The 21,589-nt window shown below is 44.5% G+C and overlaps 1 protein-coding gene and 1 pseudogene across 3 annotated transcripts in view; one reads left to right on the plus strand and one right to left on the minus strand.

Annotated features, from left to right (window-relative positions):
• The first annotated feature begins 1 nt into the window (after nucleotide 1).
• The window catches only part of NHS (NHS actin remodeling regulator), a 372,316-nt gene continuing 350,728 nt past the window's right edge, over nucleotides 2-21,589 (plus strand). For both annotated transcript variants that reach the window (XM_008056100.2, XM_008056101.2), the window contains exon 1: nucleotides 2-206. In XM_008056100.2, the coding sequence (XP_008054291.1) occupies nucleotides 2-206 (205 nt within the window). The remainder of the gene's footprint in view (nucleotides 207-21,589) is intronic.
• Nucleotides 10,317-11,691, minus strand: LOC103258423 (annotated as a pseudogene). Its single transcript, XR_002481860.1, has one exon. The product of XR_002481860.1 is annotated as a putative monooxygenase p33MONOX pseudogene (transcript).

Raw genomic sequence — 21,589 nt, forward strand, 5'->3', positions numbered from 1 at the left:
CATGCTGGACCTGTGCGCGGTCAGCACCGCCGCGCTGGCCCGCGTCCTTCGGCAGCTCTCGGACGTGGCCCGGCACGCGTGCAGCCTCTTCCAGGAGCTCGAGAGCGATATCCAGCTCACCCACCGCCGCGTCTGGGCGCTGCAGGGCAAGCTCGGCGGCGTACAGCGCGTCCTCGGCACGCTGGACCCCAAGCAGGAGGCAGTGCGTGAGTACCCGCGCCGTCTGCGCCGCACCCTCGCGCCCTCCCCGGTCGCTGCAATCTCAGCCCCGTTGCGCGGCACTCGCTGCAGCTTCCACCTTACTCTCGCCTTCCCACCCCTCCCATGCCCCAGGACCCACCCCAGTCCTCCCGGACTCAGTGCTGGGTGGGACTCCGATTCAAAGATGCCGATGTAGAGGGTGGAAAGTTAAAAGGGAGGCTTCTGAAGTCGCAGGCTGCATGGGCAGAGAGGGAGCAGAAAGGGGAGTTTTTTTTCCTGGGAGCACAGGAGGCAGAGAGGGTCTGTCCTTCACCTCCGGGGCTCGTCTTTCACGTCCTTCCCGGGGGCAGGGTGTTGAAACTCCTGTGGTTCCCAGCAGCCCAGCCCTGAGCCCTATAGCCCACCCCACGCATGCTCAGAGGTGGGGGTTCAAGGAGTAATGTGTGTCTTTTTAGGGCCACTGCAGCACCGCAGCTATTTTGTCACACTCGCTGTGACCTCAGGAGCTGCCCGGAGCCCCGAACTTGTGCCTTGCGCTCCTGTGCGACGTAGCGTGGCGCTGCTCGCCTCCTGGAGTGAACTCTGTAGCGCCGTGCTGAAAACGCTTGTGGCCCTGGGGCGGGAAGGGGGTGCTTGGGGAGGGGCTGAGAGAGGTGGAGAGGGGGGTTTCCGGGGCCCCGGGAGATGGAGGAGACCCCTGGGCTACCTTTCTGCTTCAACAGCCCAGGGTTCCTACTAAATGGCTCTGTGTCATCTACCCTCCGAGGATTCCGCAGGCTGTTACACCCTGGCCCCGGTGAAACGTTGCCCAAACCTACCAGCGCTTGGACTTAGGTATGAACTACTCCAGCCAGTCAGGCTGAGAGGTGACGAGGAAGGAGGTATGGGAGACCCCAAGTCATCTTTGCTGTCCGTTGACTTCACTCTTGCAACACCCCAGGGCTCCCAATACATAGTCATTCTGTATTATCTGCCCTCCGAAGGGGGCGAAGCGCGGTCCTGTGGCGCACGGTCGCCCAAATCTGGCAGGACAGAATCATTTAGGAACGACCCAGGAGGTAGACAGGGGCGCTGGGCTGACGCGCCTGTCCTTTGGCGCCTAGTTCGGCTGCGACGCTCACGGCGAAGGTGATGTCAGCGGCTTTGACTTACGTAAGAAGCTTCCTCGGTTGCTGCAGCAGCTGCGCCGGTGCGCAGTGGCCTGGGAGCGCGCGGGGTGAGGCGCTTTCGCGGCATCCTTCCCTGGGGATTTCCGGGCACCTCTGCCCGACAGCCCAAGCTCCTCGCGGTCCCTGACCGCCTGCGTGTTCTCCCCCTTTTCTCCCCTCCTCCGAAAAACCCTTTGAACCCCTCCCCGGGAATTCACTGCTTTTCTGCAATAACAATAATAATAAGCGTAATGAATAAATGATGTGCACGATCGTTTTTCGCAGCTGTAAAAGACCCGGAGTTGGGTTAATGACTGGTTGTTTAAAAGGGCAATTCTGGGGATGCGTTCTGGAAAGAATTAGGACTGCCGTTGGCCAAGTCGTATTTTACTTTTGGGACTTGAAATGAGCGCTTTAATCCTGCCTCCTTTTTACCCCAAACCACACAGCAGGGACAGGCCCTTCACTTTCAGCAGCGCTGATATCTGGGGAGAGCGGTTGGGGGGAGTGGTGATTTCACTTCAAAAGAACTGGAGGGAAGTTTTGCAGACTGTTGAGTGGTGCATATATTTCCCGTCTGTGTGTGTGTGTGTGTGTGTGTGTGTGTGTGTGTGTGTGTGTGTGTGAGAGAGAGAGAGAGAGAGAGAGAATTTTCTTAAGTTAGATTTCATACAAGTGAAACTGTCTGAGCAGAATGTGTCCTCCTCTCCCCTCCTTCTTTAGAGGCAGCTGTAGACAGTTTTGCACCCAAATTTATCATGATCCTATTTCTTTTACCTGTTTGGAGTTCGAATAATAGTTAATGGATATAAGAGAGGCTCTTGAGTGTAGGCATGCAGCTGTTAAATATGTACTCTATCCATATTTATAAGTGAATAAAGATAGCATTCATATAACACCTGGGATGGACTTTCAATCTCCTATTTTTTTTTTTTTTTGAGTTGGAGTCTCACTCTGTCGCCCAGACTGGAGTGCAGTGCACTCCTGGAGTGCACCCCTAGCCACCTCAGCCTCACCTGCTGGGCTCTCGCGATCCTTCCACCTCAGCCTTCCGAGTAGACAGAATTACAGGCATGTGCTACCACGCCCAGCTGATTTTTTGATTTATTGTAGAGATGAGGTCTCGCTGCCCAGGCGGGTCTCGAACCCACGGGCTCAGGCTATCCACTCAACTCAGCCTCCCAAAGGCGCAGGATTACAGCTGAGCCACGGAGCCCGCTAATCTCCTATTTTTAAAATCTTTTCAAAATGTTATCACCACACTTTGTGTCCAGATCTCTCTCTTCTCTTGTCTATTTAAATTTAAGATGGCATTGTTCTTGTTTGATGTCATAAAAGGCATTACTTTGGTGATAAAAAGCACAATATTATGTGTCATTTTGGTATCCTAAAATGCAGAGCCTGAGACAAGGATTTCAATTCAGGGAGGGGATTCCTGCAATCACAGAGAGGGAGTGAGGAAGTGAGACAGAGAAAGGAGAAAAGCCAATATGCTGTGTGAGGTGGTTTATCACTGTGGGCAACTGGGGTTCACCCAAGCTGGTGACCCTCTGAGCACACGCCTCAATCATGTTACACCAAGGAATAAGGTAGCTGGAGTATTTATGCACCAACTTCTACCCCTCAATGATGGGAGTTAGCACCGGGAGCATGAACTCCCTGGCTTCTGGGGCCTGCTCCACATGTGGTCCCAGTTTTTTCACAGGGACAAGTAGAGAGATGCAAAAAGTCTGTGGTGTGCGCAGGAATGCCTGCAAGAGTCCACTGGGGAGGGCAGAGGGACTATGGGTGGAGAACCAGTGTCATCAGCTGCATCATGTATCTCCCTTGAATATTGCTCAGGCCTAGGGGATTTTCAAAGGCAGAAGAAGCCTAAAAGTAAACCTCATTCTTTTTTTTCTCCTTCTCTGAGGGTGTCTGGGTGCCTTCACACTCCATATATATCCTTCCCATCCAGATCACCATTCCTGGAACAGTCTTCTTGCTGTTTCATTCTCAGACAGCTGCTTCCTGTTGCCCTGAGACATGCTGGGGGGATTTTTGTAGGAGTGGCATGATCTGTCATACACTGTAGCAAAGTTACTCTGGAGGCAAGTGTGGAGGCTCATAGTGTAACTGGGTGATGGTGCTTAGGACTAGGAGGTACCTGTGGAGATAGGAAGAAGTGGTCGGATTCTGAATTTGTTTTGAAAATAGAACTGACAGGACTTACTGATTGGATTGGGTACGGGATGTGAGAAAGACAATTATTAAGAATGACTCTTAGTGGGGTTTTTTTGCCTTAAATAACTCATAAAAAGTGGTATCATTTACAGAAATGGGGTAAGGCTAGTGGAAGAATGGCTATTTTATTGCGGAGGGAATGGAATCAATAGTTTTTTATTTGAGCCATGTTAAGTTTGAGATGCATGATGTGTCTTACAGAATTAGATGTCTTAGTTGAGAGGTCAAAAGAGAGGTCCAGGATGGAGATGTAAGTGTGAGGCCTAAGGGTACAGAAGGTATGTGACTCCTTGGAGCAAGAAACAGTGGGGATAGTAAAGAAAAGAGGACCAGGACTTACCGTAGGGCAGTTTAACTTTGGAAGTTTTAGAGAAGAGGAGAAAGGCTGAGAAAGGTCAACCAGAAAGCTAAAAGGAAAAGCAGGAGTGTGTGGTGTGACGGAAGCCAGGAGAAGGTGTTTCAAGAATGGAGACGTCAACTTGGTCAAATGCTTCTGAGAGCAAGACAGGCACTGAGAAGAGACTATTGAGTTTGGTCACCTATAGTGACCTTGAGAAGTGTCATTTCAGTGGAGAGGTGGAGATGAAGGCCAAATCAGAGGGGATGGAGAAAGAACAGGAGGAATGGAAGAGGAAATAGCACCTACAGCCAACTCTTGTAAGGAGTTTTGCTCTGAAGGAAAGTGGAGAAATGGAGCAGTGGCTGGAGAGGAATACAATATAAAGGGAGATTGTCTTAAAAGGTACTGATGTTTTAGACATGTTTAGATTCCAGAGGGTGGCAGTTGATGATGCTGGGGGGAGAACTGGATAATTATGGACATCCTTGAGAAGCTGAGAGGGGATGAGAAAAACGCATCATTCCTCTGGAGGAAAGCAAGAGGATACAGGCAGAGAGGCAGGTGGGCTGGCAGACTGACTGTGGTGGGATGGGGTGTTCTTCTACAATGACATCTATTTTCTCTGTGAAGTATGGGGTGAGGTCTTCAGCTGAGAGAGTGTTGGCAATGTGAAGCGAGAAGGGAAGGTGTTAATGAAGTGTCTCAGGGAGGAAACTTGGATACAGCAAGGAAGTATAGTGGGATTATCTGACTATATTGAGAGCCTTTTGAGATTTATGGTCATACACTTGAAGTGAGTTCAGCTTTTCTGTCACTAAAACCTGAGACTTTGCAGTTATTTCATGGGCCTCCATGCCAAGATGTTCATCTTTAGACATTTTAATGCTGTTAGCATTTTGGTTGCCCTGATTTATGTAGTTGCTGAGTTTTAAAGTAAATTTTATATTAAGGTTTAACATTTCCACAGAAAATCTCACAGACCATAAGTGTTCAGCTTGGTTACTTTTCACAAAGTGAACATCTCATGTAAGCACCATCCAGATCACGAAATAAAACATTATTGTACCTGAAACACCCTCCCTTTAAGCCCCCTCCAGTCACTATCTCCCTTCCCAAAGGTAGCCACTCTCCTGACTTCTACCCTCTTCAGTTAGATTTTCTTGCTTTTGAACTTTATGTAAGTGGTATAATATATATACTTTTTAGTGTCTAGCATTATTTACTCAACATTATATTTGTAAGATTCTTGTACGTTGTATATACAGTAGATTGTTCATTTTAATTGCTGAATAGAATTCCATTTTGTGTATATACCACAATTTGTTGATCCATTTTCCAGATGACGGACATTTGTTTCCATTTTAGGGCTATTGCATGCACATTTTTTCTTTGTGCCTTTTGATGAGCTAATGTATACATAGCTGTTTGGTATATATCTAAAAGTGGAATTGCTGGATCAAAAGGGATGAATATGTTTGGTTGAATAGTTTTCTAAACTAGTTGTACCAATATATACTTCCAGAAGCATATGAAGGTTCCAGTTGCTCCACATTCTCACCAACACTGGCATTATCTTTTTAATTGTAGCTATTCTGGTGGGTGTGTAATGAAACCTCATAGTGGTTTTAATTTGCATTTCTCTTATGGCTTGTGAGATTGAACACCTTTTAATATATTTTTCACCATTTGGATATTCTCTTTTGTGGATTACCTGTTCAAGGTCTTTGCTCATTTTTCAGTGAGATTCTTTGCACCCTTCCTTATTGTCTTTTAGAAATTCTTCATGTATAGTGAATATGAGTAATTTGCCAGCTATAGCTATTGTGAATAACTTCTCTTATTCTGTGGCTTGCCTTTTCACTCTCTTAGTGTTATTTTTCAGGGCAGAAGTTTTTATTTTTATGTAGTCCAGTTTACTAAACCTTTTCCTTACAGTTAGTTTTTTGCGTGTTCTCTTCTGTTTGTTCTTAAACAAATTCTTCACCAACCTCAAGGTCATGAAGATATATTCAATGATTTAAAAGTTTATTTTTGTTTTTCCTTTGCCATTTCGGTCTATGATTCATATGGAATTGATATGGTGTGAGGTAGGCGTCAAGATTAATAGCTTTCCATATGAATGCACAATTGGCCCATTGCCACTTACTGAAAAAAACAAATATCATTTTCCCATTGTACTGCAGTGACGTTTTTCTCATTTTTCAAGTGAATTGATTTTACTCTTCAGCGACACTTACTGAATTCTGCTGTTTGTCAGGCTCTGTGCTAAAAGCTTTATATGAATTAACCTTCACAATCATTCCATGAGAGAGGTACCATTATTTTTCCATTTTATGAGGGTTAGCAATTTGTTCCAGGTAGCAATAGCTAGACAGTGATGGGGCCCAGAATTAGAATCCAGGTATGAGTCCATGGTTATATTTCCAACCATTAGAGTTTTGTGCCATGCACTGCTATGATTCCAGGGGAATTACTTTATTAAAATTGAGACCCTTCCCGATATGCTCTTGTTCACTTGCAAACTTCATCTCTTTACCACCCATTGCTCCTCTCTATCTTCTCCACCTTCCATCCTAGTTCAGCTTTATGCGCCAGTCATACTGAACTACTTATTTTCTCTAACTTTCTAGGCTTTGTCATTCTTTATGTCTATGTATATACACACCATTCTTTCCTCCTGGAACATTTTCGCTGGATAATTCTCTTCATTCTTTGGTACTCAGTTGACATTTCATCTTCTCTTTGAAGTGGAACAGGAGTTCTTCTCCTCACCTACAACTTTTCTTTTTAAAAATTTTTATTTTGAAATTGTGGGGTACAATTCAGGGTTAGGTATACAAATGTTCATTGTGGAAGTACCCTTATTGTTGAGGTGTGCCCCCCCTTCCCAGGTGAATATCGACTACCGTCAATCTCAGCTATCCCCCCTACCCCCTCCCTATAGTTTCCCGCTACTTTCAATCCCTTTCCTACAGTAATACAGTACTTGTTCAAGGTCCACTTATGAGTGAGAACATGTGATACTCATCTCTTTGTTTCTGTTGAGAGATCACTCAGTATTATAAGCTCTAATTCCATCCACGTTGTTGCGAAGTTCATGATTTTGTTGTTCTTTATGGCTGCCACCCGCAACTTTTCTAAAACTCTATGCTCACCTGTATCTCAGCTTTTTTTCAATCTGTACAGCAGACACTGTTGGTGTTCTGTGTATCTTACCTGTCATGCTGAATGAAGGCTACTGCAAACACCTGTGATTCTGCCTGGGGCTTTCGTTTTCTACTGGCTAATGGACCATGCATGACTTTGCACATAGGGAAGACCAGAGGTGCCAGCTAGTTAATAGCCCTGAAGCAGCACTCAACCAATGATGGACAAGGATTTGGTGGATGAATGCTCTGGCTTCATTACTCCTTAGATGGGAGAATTCTGCTGCATGTTCTATAGTATTTCTCAGAGTTCTCTGGTAGGATTGAGCTCCAGTTGCTTGCAGTGATGAATTTTTTTTTTTGAGTCGGGGTCTCATTCTGTCTCCCAGGGTGGAGTGCACTGACATGATCACAGCTCACTGCAGCTCCGATCTCCTGGGCTCAGGCAATACTTCTGCCTCAGCCTTATTTGATAAAGCTCCCTGTCTTTGCTGCCTTCCTTTCTCATCTATGGGTATTTTCTGGAGTTACCTCCCAAATAAACTATTTACATTTAAACTTGTACTTGGCAATCATAGGGTCTACTTCTGGAGAAACCCAAACAAAGACAGTCTGTTTCATCTTCAAACTATGAGGGCAAAGACATAGGGCTATAAGTATGGTAGAGGTGATGCTTCTCACTTTTTTCTGAAACTATTTACCCCAGGATTATTGTATTAGCTACACCCCCAGCCCCTGCCAGAGTGCTCTGTGGTGGGTCTGGAAATGACTGTTACTACCTTTTAGTGGATTCACAGCTTGAGGCTCTTTATTGGCATGGGAGGAAATCTTCAGTGCTTCAGCAGTGAGAAGGTGCACAGAAGGAACGGAAATCTACAATGACGAAGACATACCCCCTCGATTTCTCAATGTTCTGTTTGCCAGCCTTTGAGAGTGCTGTTTATTGCCCTGTGGAATGGGTCAGTGACAGTCCTGGGAGAACCAAACTCCCTATTTGAGAAGCATAATTTCAACCAGAGCAGACACAGAAACTGCTAAGCCCGGAAAGGAACTAGGAAATAACACATTGGGTGAATTGCTCATTTTGGGTTGGCGTGGCAACACTGATCATAGGCTCATTCTGGTTTTGAAAAGATGACCCTGCTTTTCCTCCCCATTCTGTTCATCCTGCCACTTGTTAAAACCTTTTACAGTCTGGTTGATGTGTTTTTGGATATTACAGTAACTGTGGTTAAGTTTCTTTTCCTTCTGTCCCTGCTCAGCGAGTTTCTCTGAGGCATTATGAGATCCTTTATTGAAAGCTGCTTTTAAACCCATCACAGAACAACTGAGAAGAAAGCAATCTTTCAAAGGTTAATAATTCATGACTGTAATTTCCCCATAACCAGTAACAGAAAGACATTTCTTTCTAGGCTTTTCTTCTTGTACTGGAATAGGCTTTTAAATAAAAACTGCTGAATTACTTTACCTAGGAAATTCTTGAGATTCTGTTGGACTGATATTGTTAAGATGGTCACAATAAAGATATCTCTCTTCTTGTATGTGGGAGCCTTTTCTACACAATGGCACCAGGAAAATATAAAGTCCACATAAGCTCACAGAAATGTTTTCAGTCTCAGAGTTTCTAGTCTACCTTTAATGAACATTACCTTTAAGTTCCAATGAAATATAAAATTTCTTCTATTGTCCCATGCTAACCCAAGAGTCTTGAGGATTCACTGACTTCACGTGACACTTTCAAATTTTAGGGTCAAGAATAATTTTAAACATAGTTGGAATTTTATCTTGACAGTTCAGCTTAATTTCTTTTCACTCTATTAAAAATTGTGGTACACCCTGGGCACAGTGGCTCATGTCTATAATCCCAGCATTTTGGGAGGCTGAGGTGAGAGGATTACCTGAGGAATTACCAGGAGTTCGAGACCAGCCTGGGCAACTTGGCAAGATCTCATCTCTACAATAAATAAAAAAAATTAGCCAGGCATAGTGGCACACACCTGTAGTTCCAGCTACTTGGAAGGCTGAGGTGGAAGGATTGCATGAGCCCAGGTCAAGGCTGTGGCCTGGGCGACAGAGTGAGACTTCAGCTAAAGGGAAATTGTGGTACACAAGATTTTGTGGGTCATTCTATTGAAAAAATCATAAGAAGACTACGCCTGGAGCAAACTATTTTTTTTTTTGAGAAAGTAGTAAGGATTTTTATTGTCAAAACAGGAGATACTAGAAGACACAAATAAATTAACGGTTCTGATCGTCTGAGACTCCAGAGCCTCTCTCTGGAAAGGTCAGTGTGGTGCAGCCAAGGTACTCTGCCCAACACAAAACAGGGATCTGAGACGGCGTTCACGACCATGACTCATGGGCACCTGGGGAAGAGGCGGGAAGGGCAGTGTCCTGCTTGCCTTTCCTCAGGAAGGGAAGTTGCATAAAGGTGTGAGGCTCGTGCTGGTGGAAAATGCCTTCATTGAGATGCTCGGAATTCTTCCACCTCCTTGCCAAGAATGTTTCAGACCCTGACCTGAACAAGGAAAGCAAAACAAGGTGACAGTGTCCGTGAGCCTCAGGTTGGCACAACCCAACTAGCTACCATCCTCTGACTTTAAAAATGGTAACACTCACTCATACGGACCAAATCTGTAGGCTGAATTTCTCCCTCAGGAAGTTTTCAACCAAACAAGAGTTCAATTAATGTCGTGTTAAAGTGCAAGAAAGGCTTTGAGGACTCGTGTTTGTTCTTGACGGAAAACAGAAGCATGCCCAACAGCACTGGGCAGCAACCTGCTCGGTCCACCCCAAGCAGGAAGACTCCAGCCAGGTTCAGCCTGGACAGAGGGCCCTGCGGAGCCTGGCTCATCTGCCTCAGGCCTCAGTCGCATCTAGGGCTCCTGACCGGGCCAGGCCAGCACTGCTGCAGCTGGTGGCGAGTCCCTGCACACCCTGACTTGCCAGTGCTCCCATGAGCCTTGGACAAAGGCTCGAGAAGCCTGGCTTGGGAGCAGGATTCTTGTCCTGGGCCAACGAAAAGCAAACAGGAAGTGAGGCCCCTCATCGTGAGGTCATGGCGGGGATGACTTCGTCTTCCTTGAAAGCCATAGAAAAATGCCGGGCATGGTGGCTCAGGCCTACCATCCCAGCGCTTGGGGAGGCAGAGGTGAGAGAACTGCCTGAGCTCAGGGGTTCAAGACCAGCCTGGACAACTTGGTGAGACCTCGTCTCTACAATAGACCAAAAAATCAGCCGGGTGTGGTGGCGCGTGCCTGTGATTCCGGCTGCTTGGAAGGCAGAGGTGGAAGGATCGCCGGAGCCCAGTGGGTCAACAGAAAAACTGCACAAAATGGCTCCCTCCATACAACAGCAAGCTTTGCAGTAATGCGTCTCAAAAACGAACCATGTCTCCAGCTCTGGCCTCAGTTTAACAGACTTTTAAAAACATGTTCCTTTCCTATGTCCGAGCCAAGGCGGAAGGGGTATGGGGTACGCGAAACCGCCTTTCCAGCATTCCTGGAATAGACAGGGCTCTAGAAGCCGGTGGGGGTGAACATATTCAAGTCTCGGGGTTTGAGACTATGGGCCCGTGGTGGTGGCTTCTTCCCTTCCATCACCAGGACGTCCATTTTGGGGGTCCTGAAAGTTACTGGATCCTCAGCCATCCGGGTGACCTGGACGCGGGTCAGCTCCATTGGAGACGGCTTCGGGGCTCCTGGGTGGGCCTGGGTGGCAAAAGTTCCTGAATCATACTTCTGGAGGGATCTTGGTCCAAACAGGCTGCATTTATCTGATGCGGGTCTGTCCCTATCCCCACTTCCGGGGTCCATGGGGCTGGGGTTGGGACCAGGAAAGGTTGCAGAAGAGCCAGAAGTGAACCAGCATCTGGGCCTCTTGGGGGAGGAGTGCGGGCTGCTGCTCGGGGTGGACTGGGTGGACGCAGGCTGCTTCTCTTCCTTCGCCATCTCTCCGCTCTGTAGCTTGAGTTTGTGGAGCGCTTCGGCCCCTTGAAGGTACTTGGTCTCCTCGGCCGTTAGGCCCTTGTGCGGTGTGTAGCCGGCATCTCTCAGTTTTGCCTGCTGCTCAAAACGCTGAATGCTTTCCTGGGTCTGTTTTGTGTTCAGAGAACTCATGATGACATGGGCAGCTTTGGCCTTCACCACCGGGACCTTGTCCGTTCTGTCAATGGTCGATGACAGGGTCATGGCAGGAGAGGACACGCTGGGCTCTGCTTCCTCCACCTTGGCGAGGTGCTGGTACTTGTGCTCTGGAATCACTGGCTTCCAGGGGATGCTGCCCATGTCCGAGGGAGGAGGAGTCATGGGCGCAGGGTCCTCAAGGGCATCGTCATAATTGAATGCCCAGCGGCATATCCCTATGGGAAGGGACATCTTGCCTAGAGGCCCACTCGCCTCAAGAGCACAGTGAAATGACGTGACGACTATGCTGACAGACAGTTGTGAACGAGGAACATAGTCCAGCTGCTGCAAGTCAGCAAAGCTTCCCAGGGAGAGTCCATCCAGCGGCTCTGGTGTCCTGCTGCAGCGGAGCTGCCTGCAGCCCGCAGTCCGGCACTAAAGAGGCTCCGAGGGCCCACGGCTCCCGAGGGGCTGCGGCGCGGTCCGAACCCAAGTCATGGCGCGAGCGGCGGCGACCCCACAGCCTACCACACGGGCTCGGAGCAAACTATTAATCACGAAATTTCCCTAAAGTACTTTCTTCTTGTATCAAGAATTCTTCATGAATTGCATTTTAATAATAAATGGAAATAAAAATAATGAGGTAGGAGTTGTTTCTGAATGTAAGGATCTCATTCTAGGGTTGAAATTTGTTTAAACAAAGTTTTTTTGGTTTTTGTTTTCTTTTTTTGAGTTGGAGTCTCACTCTGTCACCCAGACTGGAGTGCAGTGCAGTGGCCGCTCACGGTCACTGCAGCCTCGACCTGCTGGGGTCCGGTGATCCTTCCGCCTCCGTCTTCCAAGTGGCTGGAACTACAGGCGCGCACTACCACACCCAGCTAATTTTTTTGATTTATTGTAGAGACGAGGTCTTGCCAAGTTGCCCAGGCGGGTCTCGAACCCGCGGGCTCAGGCAATTCACTCGCCTCGGCCTCCCAAGGGGCGGGATTACAGACTGAGCGACCGAGCTCTGCCGAAGCAAAGTTTTGAGGAGCCCTCCCACCAGACTGTAAGCCCAGGGGGCAGGGAGCCTGTCTAGCTCATCTTTGTGAATGACTAAGACAAGTACAGTCAATTTTTGTTTCTGACATTCATGTCCATCTCTCAACCCATTAATGAACATAAGAAAATTTAGCTGTACTGAAATAGTAATTTGAGAACCCCGGCATCCATATGCTAAAGAATTACTTAATTGTTAAGTGCCTAAGTTTTTCAAAGTGAAATTAATTAAGTAAAAGTTAATTTTACAAGAGTCATAGAATCTTTGGATCTTAGAGTTGAGAAAGACCTTAATACCCATTGAATCCAACTTCTCACCCAGAGTGGGAATTTAAAAAAATATCCTAAATGGCAGCCCATCTGGTTTCTGTGCCCTCTGAGACTCCCTGGAGTGGGAAGTAGCCACCCCTGCCCAGAGTTTATTGCTGGATAGCTCCTATTCTCAAACAGTCCTTATCTACAATGAGAATGAATCTCTCTTTTTGTAATGCCAAATTTTTAGTTTTGTTCTGGTGTCTGGAGTCATATAGGATCTGCCTGTAACCTCTTTTTCAGAACATCTTTTAAGGGCCTGGAGGTTACTGTTATGATCCCTTCTAAGCTTTCTTTATCCCAGGTAAAACAACTTCAGTTCCTTCAATCAGGACTCCTAATGTCAAGCTTCCAGGCCCCTCCCACTCTGGTTGCCTTCTGCCACAGATGCAGAGCATCACTAGACACTTTCCTTTCTTTATATGAATGTTCCACTAGGACTAAGGTAGTCTTTGTTGTTTTAACCATTGCACGACACTGTTGGTGCATTTTTCCTCTTATTGCCTGACAAACTCCTTTCCTTTATAGTAACAGTTTTTAACATGAGGTGTTTTCCTATTCCATGCGTGCAATTGGTATTTTGAACTTAAATTTCACAAGAGTCTTCCATTGTCTCTGTTAAATTGAATCTTGCTTGCTTTGCTCTTTCATTTCCAATCAGTGGTGATGGTTTAAAATCTTGATTCAGTGTGTCAGCTACTGCCCACAGCATTTTACTCTCTGCAGACACCATAAGCATGATTCTATGACATCACCCATATCTTTGATAAAAAAATTGTTCAGGTGTATTCAAGGCTAGAGCCCATTGGCAGGCAGTACTAGCAACATCTCTCCAAGTTGATGTCTATTAATCAATCTTCCTTGGATACCACTGTTGCAGCAGCCATGAGGGCACACCCCATCTTCCCATTCAAACCACATTCTCCACCTTGCCCACAAGATTTATCATCCTGAATGACTGTCAAATGGTTTGCTGAAATCAAGATACCATATGTCTGTAGCAATCCTTTGATCTCCCCATTTAATAACCCTACTTAAAAAGGAAATGCGGTTAATCTGGCTCAAACCAGACCCATTTCCAGCAATCAAAAGAGCCATTTTAATTTTCTTATATATAATGGGTAATTAGTTTATTTTGGGGAATCTACTTTGGCATGTTGATCATAGAAGAACTGCAATGGGGGACTACAAGGGGACTCTCTAGGTCCTAGAGTCCATTTCTCCAACTCTAGAGTGTCTGGTTTGTAAAAGGCAGAGGATTAGAATGCTCATTCTTTCTTTTAGGGTATCTGGTGAGAATCTTATGCCCTTGTTCTCTGTTCCTTAAGGAAAGACTTAAAATTCATGACATTTGGAGTTTGCTGAGGCTCAGTTTGAGTAAGGTTGACAAGTGTCTGGTTTATCTAATTGTTGAGAAACAAGAGAGTACTTGGATTCTGAAGTCAGACCACATGGGTTCAAATCCAGCTCCACACCTTCAAATCTGTATGACTTTGGGCAATTTATTGAATATTTTTTATCCATTTCTATTATGAAATGGAGATAAAAGCAGTACCTATCATGTCAGGTTGTTGACAAAGATAAAAGGGTCAAGATGTGTGGGTACTGAAAACTGTGCCTGGCATGTGGTGAGACTCTGATAATTATTGGTTATTACTGTCCATTTTATTGATACTATAATTGGATCAGACAGAGTAGGAGGTGCATGCTAATTTTTTCCAAGCAGATGAAAATGTCTGCCTGAATCTGTGAAATGCTGGGTCGGGGGAAGAAGACAGCTGACCAAGCAATGCTGTGTCTTTCTGCATGGTCAAAGACATCTATTAAGGTTCGTTATTCTTTGTGTGCTCTTTTTGTTATGTAGAAAAGTATAAAAAGGAAAAATTGACCAGTTTTATCATTTAGATTCTTTCATTATATTATGGACACTATTCTAGGCACTTGAGTTTCTTCAGCGGACACAAAGTTACAAAGAGCTACATTTCAGTGGACAGAGACAAACCCTAAACAACAAATATTATACATTTGAGGAGATTACAAAGCATGTTAGGAGATGGTAAGTGTTGTAGGCAAAAAGAAACTAGAGCAAGGTGAGGGTAATCCAGAGAGTTGAGGTGGGGTTGCCATTTTAAATGGGGTGGTCAGATGGACCTCACTGAGGAAGCAGCATTTAAGCAAAGATTGGAACAAGAAAATGGTAAATTATGTAGACTGCTGGAAGAAGAGTGTTCCAACAGAAGGAACTAGCACTAGTGCAAAGGTCCTGAAGTGAGAGCATGCTGGGCATGATCTGGGAATGGCAAGGAGGCCAGTGTGGTGGATGTGGAGTTAGCAAGGAGACAGTGGAAGGAAAGGAGGCCAGTGAGGAGAAATAGCAGGGGGTAGATCACATGGGGTCTAGTAAGTAATTTTAAAGGCTTTGCCTTTTGCTCTAAGTGGAGTGGGTTGGCATTGGAGGCTTTTAAGTTTAGAAGAAACATGAATGACGTAGAGTTTAGAAGGATCACTTTAGCTATTGTGTCAAGAAGAGACTGTGGAAGAGGCAGGAGGGATAGAAGCAGGGTGACCAAGTTACAATGATCCTGGTGAGAGACAGTGGTGGTCTGGTGGAAGTATTGAGAGGTGGTTGGATTCATCTTAGAGCTGTTGACATTTTTTTTATTTGAGTCTGAGTTCCACTCTGTTGCCCAGACTAGAGTGCAGTGGCATGCTCCCGGCCACCGCAGCCTCGACCTGCTGGGCTCCAGCGATCCTTCCACCTCAGCCTTCCAAGTAGCCGGAACTACAGGCGCGTGCTACCACGCCTGGCTAATTTTTGATTTATTGTAGAGACGAGGTCTCGTCAAGTTGCCCGGTTGGGTCTCGAACCCGCGGGCTCAGGCAATCCACTCGCCTTTACCTCCCAAAGTGCTGGAATTGCAGGCTGAGCCAGCGAGCCCAACTGTTGACATTTTTGTTTGTTTCACATTTGGAGCTAGGCATTCAACCCATACAGAGGGGCACAACACTGAAGAGGAAAGGAGAGCCCTCCTCCCCTCTCACTCTGCCTGACCTGCTTCAAAGGAACCCATGTTATAGTATCTTGTGCTTCCAAGAAGAGCAAAAGCAAATTCTCACATATATATCTAATGCATTTTGTAAAGCCATTGAGTGCGGAGGAAGTAGATGCTTCTCCTAAAGTCTTGTTGATTCCTCTTATTTGCTGTTTTGGAAAAAAATTAAAATATTCTTTTTAAAATCAAGGTGTAATGTACATGGAGTCAAATGTACAGATCTTGATGTGTTTTAACAGCTGTAGTCACTTGTATGACCCACATTCTTATTAAGATAATGAACATTCTCCTCACTCCAGACAGCTAGTACTATTTTCAGGTAGGAAAGCAGAATTTGAATTCTGATGACCTAGCCCCGGCCCCTATTGCCACTGTTGCATGAATATGGGCGTAGAAGAAAATGAATCTAGGAAGAGGAGGTGGAGGTTCTAGGTTCTCAAGTAGGATTAGATGAAGAACTAGTGATTCCACCCATATGATTTCCAAGACAAATTGGAACAGTGGAGTTTCCTCATTTTTGGTCTGATGGTGTTGGGCTGTTATGCCATCTTGGTGCTGGATTTTAAGGAGAATCAGGTTTTAGACAAGGATAAAAATTTGGCCTCAGAGGCCACAGGAGTAACTTAGAAGCTATGAAAAAAAAGACCTGGAGACTCTTAGGCAAATTTCTAAGTAGCAGGAAATACTGATTTGCAACTGTGTTTTCACCTCATGTTAACGTTTGAAACATGGATGGAAGACAAAATGATTTAGAATTGGATTTATGATTGTCCTAAGCGCATTTAGATTTGTGAAATAAGAAGCTGTATTCTAGAGTTCTGTTACACTTGATTTTTAACAGAAGACATTGAAGGGAAGGAAGAGCTAGTAGCTGTGAGGATGGATGACAGCCTATGAGACATCATGTTCATTGAAACATAGTACCAATATTTATGTTTCTCTCCAGCCTGCTTCTGTGCTCTGTTCCTCTAGCCTGTATTTATATTTTAATAATGTGAGGAAAGCTGTATTTTCCTTTTAAATTTCACATCAGAGTTCTGCCATCTCAGGGGACCCCCTCCCCACATTTGAAGTGATTCATATGCAAGATGGCGCATGTTTATTAAGAGTTTGATTCTAGAGATTAACTGTGAGGGAAGAGAAGTGCACGAGGAATAAATACCACAGAAATCTTTCCTATGTGAGAAGTCATAAGGCTTTCTGCTTCGCAAACAGGAGTGGAGGCTTAGAAGTTTATGGCAATGTGGGGGAAAGTGGGAAAACCAAGAAGACACATTGGGAAGGGCACCCTGGAAGATTTTCAGAGTATCACTTGAGTTAAATGCCTTTGGTATGAGAAAAGAGATGTTGGAATCCTTCTCAGGTATCAGATGTCACAAGTACTCATCTGGCAAAGTTTTAGCCTTTGCTAATTAAAACTAATCCAATTTCATGAAGAAAAATATATTGCGTAAGATTGCCTCTTGTGTGGCTTTATTTTAACCCTTTTCTCTGTATCTTTAGATCAGCGAATTTCAGGCTGGTTATAAAGTGGAAGGTGATAGTAAGAAATGGGGTTCACTTACAAATAAATTTGAATCAAGACAGTGAGTGGAGCAGGCTATTTAAAGAGTGTTGGCTTGTAGGGCAACCCCTTTGGGTCCCCTCCCACTGTGGGAAATTTTCTGTCCTCTTAATAAATCCTGCTTTTTTTTAAAAAAAGAGTATTGGTTTGTAAATGCAAATTTGAGGCCCTTTGGAGTTTTCTTGATTGATTTGTCAATTCAAAGATTTTAGTGGAAAGTGAAAACTAAGAAACAAACCAAATGACACCCTCTTTAACTTCTCAATTTGTGCTTTGTTTTCTTTCCAAGTTGTTTTGTGTACTTTTCTGTGGTCTGGTCAACTTGGTTGGATCAAACTCTATACTTATGAAGTTCAGGTTTAGGGTTTACTCCACGAGGGACTGACATTTTGTCATGATCACACGCTTGCATTCCTAACCTGGATAACATTTCCAGTAGAGAGTATATGTCAACCTTTGAGTCTCTCAATTCCACCACTTAACCAACTGTGTGACCTTGGACAAATTTTTAATCTCCTTGCCTCATTTTCTGTATCTATGAAATGGGGACACTATTGGTACTCATTTTATAGAATTGTGAAGATTGAACGAATTAATTCATGGACAGTGCCAGTAGTGTGTGGCATATACACAGTATATATAGTATGGGTTAATATGTATATACCACTGATGGTACTACTTATGTTGTTGTTATATTATTATTATTATCGGAGTCTTGGTAAAGGAAGTAGGTATAAAAATGGGTAAAACGCAGCCTCTGTGCTCCTCAACCAGTGTAAACATTCTGGTTAGCAGGATGCATGGTGAAAATGGGGACAAAAGAATGCCATATACCTAATCCTGAATTGTACCCCACATCTCTAAAAAAAGAAGAATGCCATCCCATTTTCTGACTTGGTGTGTCTAACTCATGTCTTGGAGCACTGCAAGAGCAATTCAGCATCTGGCTGCCATTACACTCTCATTCTTGGGAATGTGGATATCTGTTGATGGGTGAAGGAGGCCTGGGTGTGGATATGTGTAATCATGGATGTGGTGCACAGTGCAGGCGCCCATGCCCTCACTTTCTGGGACTGTATTCTCTCACAATGACATGTCTTTTGCTCTTTGTAGTCAGGCATCAGGCATGGAACAGCAAGTGCAGAGGGGAGTGAGCACAGATCTGGCATGGCAGAGAATGCCTGGGCACTCACCAACTCCTTCCTCTTTTCTCCTTGGGCACATGGCTAGACTAAATTTCCCAGTCTTCTTTCCAGTCAGTTATGACCATGTGGCAGAGCTCTGTACAGTAGAATGTGGAAGGAATAATTGCTCCACCTCTAGTATAAAAGCTCCTAAACAACCTTCTGTAGTTCATTTCTTCTGTCCCTCTGCTGGCTGCATGCAGAGTGTTCAGCAGACAACTCAGGCTCTAAGGGATGGTAGAGCCACCAGATGGAGAGAGCCTGGGCTCCTGGATCACCACATGGCTGTCTGCCAACACCAGACTGTATTTCATGCTAGGGAGAAATAAACTTTTATTGTGAGATTTAGGGGATGTTTGTTACAACAGTTAGCTGACACTGACCAACATAGAAGTACAGTGCAGGAAGCAAAAGAAACTTGGATTTCCTGAAAATGCACAGATGACAAAATTACTCCAAAATATTTGGTGTTTTATCATTGAATAAAAAAGGCACTCAACTGTAGGGTTTTCTTTTTCTGAGAGACGTAAAGAGTTCCTATGTGTGACCAGAGGCTGTGTGGCAGGTTTCCTCGAGTAAGCAAATGGAAATAACTTGTTCCAGTTTCTAGAAAAATGTTGTTGCCAAAAGCATTCATTCTCTCTCTCTCTTTATACATAAATGATATACATAGACATATGATACTTTGAAAACCTAATTATAACACAAGTACAGAAATATGCATGACTTATGAGTGTACAGGCTCAATAAATTTTAGCAAACTGAACATACCTCTGAAACTAGCACCTGGAACAATAAACAGAACATTTGTAGCCCTCCAGAAATCCTGCCAGTTTTCCCTTCCAGTCATCTTTCCCCAAGGGTAGCAATTATCCTGACTTCTAACAGCATAGATTACTTTGGCCTATTTTGGAATCATATAGTACATGCTTTTTTATGTCTGGATATTTGTTTGTTCAGAATTATATTTCATGATTCATTCATCTTGTTGCATGTAGTTGTAGTTCATTTATTTTCATTGCTGTATAGTATTCCTTTGTATGAGTATATCATGATTTGTCCATTCTACTATTGATGGGCATTTGGATCATTTCCAGTTTGGCCTATTGTGAATAATGCTGCTATGAATATTCTAGTTCCTGTCTTTTGGTGAACGTACCTACACATTTCTGTTGAGTTAAAAATTCCTTGACTTGAAGTTTTATGAAACCTTCTCCCTCAGTAAGACATCTCAGGCTGTGCCATTGACTATTCTTATTTCTTGTTGTCCTTTGACTTTCTGATCTAGGCCAAGCAAAAGCCTTATCTGTTTTTCTGTAATGTAAAAAGATTATCCCTGATCTTTAATGGCACTGTTTTGATGTCTAAAATGGAGAAAGTCTGTTCTACTCAAAAGAACCCTCCATTTTAAAATTGAAGTACAGTTCTGGGGCCTTTTGATTCATAGATGGGGGCTTTTCACAAGGCCATGTTTCAAATCACTTGCAAACTCCGTATAATTGGATTTTAACATTGGAATCTTTATTGGCACTGCTTCAGCTCTTTCTCTGTGAGAGGGAGAATCCTTTTGGATTTTCAAATTGCTTCCTTTCCTTGGGTAGACAGTGGAGGAGGAAGAGTGATGAATTCTCTAGTCACTTGGCTGGATTAGCCTTAGAGATATCAGGAGTTGCCTTCTGTAATTGCCACTACTGTTAAGGTTTTACTCAAAATCTGGGCAAGGCAGGACATTTCCTCGGAAGGGCAAGAGACAAAGAAAGGGAAGCCTTTCTATGCTTCTTTTTACTCTTGTGGCTCTGCCATCAGATCCTTCGATATATGATCTGAAATGAAGCAACCCCAGCTAAGACAGGACTTTGTGGATTTGGGGTTTGAAAGGCCTCAAGAAAATTCTAAAACTCTCCGTGGGACTTTTTTCCAAACCTCTGTCATAGGCTCAGCTTCCTTGACTACTTTGCTGAGGTTTGAAATTCTGGACTCAATGAATGGTGCAACATTCTTACCCCCCACCTCTAGCCCCACAGGCTCCCTGACTGTTTGGTTTGAAATGACCATGATTGGAGAGGGGTGAATGTTTTAGTCTGAACCTTCCCCTCCAAGCATATCAGGAATATCAGAAACATCTTTGAGACCAAAGCAGACCAAAGGCTGCCTTGTGTTTTGATTGAACATTTGGTTCACTTTGGGTGTGAGGTGTGTGATGCCTTTAGAGTTAAGTCTGAAAAATGACTGTGAGAAGCCCCCAGGGAAATTGCTGCTGAGTGACATGCAGCTGGGCCTTTGAAAGTGGGGCTTTATGATAAATTTGAACACGGTTCTAGATTTTACTGTAAGAGCTGCATTTTTTTTCCTAACTAGAGGACAGGTGAGCTGATATTTCCATGAAGAAATTGCTTTGGGCCATTAACTGAGATTTTCTTCAAATATATAGGTGACTATGTAATTTGCTTTTGGCTTTTAAAAACTGGTGGAGGCCTAGTGAGGCAACTCTGTGAAGTCAGAAGTTAGACAGGGGATGTTTTACTTCACCCTGCCAGGTGTGAAGTGCAAACAAGCTTCACGTAGACTAAGAGGTCTTTAAAAAATCCAGATTTACTCTGAGGACCTGGATAACTTTTGCTTAAATTCACTGCTTCTTCCGGGTTGCCTTTTCTTTTTTAATTATGAAAAAAAGGGGTTTTGTTTTGTTTTTTTAAAGAGACAGGGTGTTGTCCTGTCACCCAGGCTGGAGTGCAGCAGCACCAGCATTGCTCACTGCAGCCTTGAGCTTCTAGGTTCAAACTGTCTTCCTACCTCAACTTCCGGAGTAGCTAGGACTACATACTCTTACCACCATGCCTGGCTAGTTTTTTTTTCTTTTTATTATTTGAAGAGATAGAGTCTTCCAATGTTTCCCAGGTTGGACTCAAATTCCTGGCTTCAAGCAATTCTCCTGCCTCAGCCTCCCAGAGTGCTGGGATTAGAGGCATGAGCCACTGCGCCAGGCCCTTGGTTGTCTTCCTTTTCGGTAGGGACAGCTCAGATCATGGCCTGCAGTTTATTCTTTTTCAGTCCCCTGACTTGTTCCCGTAGCCAGCTTTAGTCCCAGTTTTTGGAAGACTGCCGAGTTTTTGTCTTAGATGACTGAATGTTATTAAGGGGATTCTTCTAAACATGTTCAGGCAGATATCAAGCAAATTCTCTCTCTCTCTCTGTCTTTCACTCACACACACACACACACACACACACACACACACACACACACACACACACACAC

This window comes from Carlito syrichta, unplaced genomic scaffold (assembly GCF_000164805.1).
Source record: "Carlito syrichta isolate Samal-C Ts95f unplaced genomic scaffold, Tarsius_syrichta-2.0.1 Scaffold302109, whole genome shotgun sequence".
NCBI lineage: Eukaryota > Metazoa > Chordata > Mammalia > Primates > Tarsiidae > Carlito > Carlito syrichta.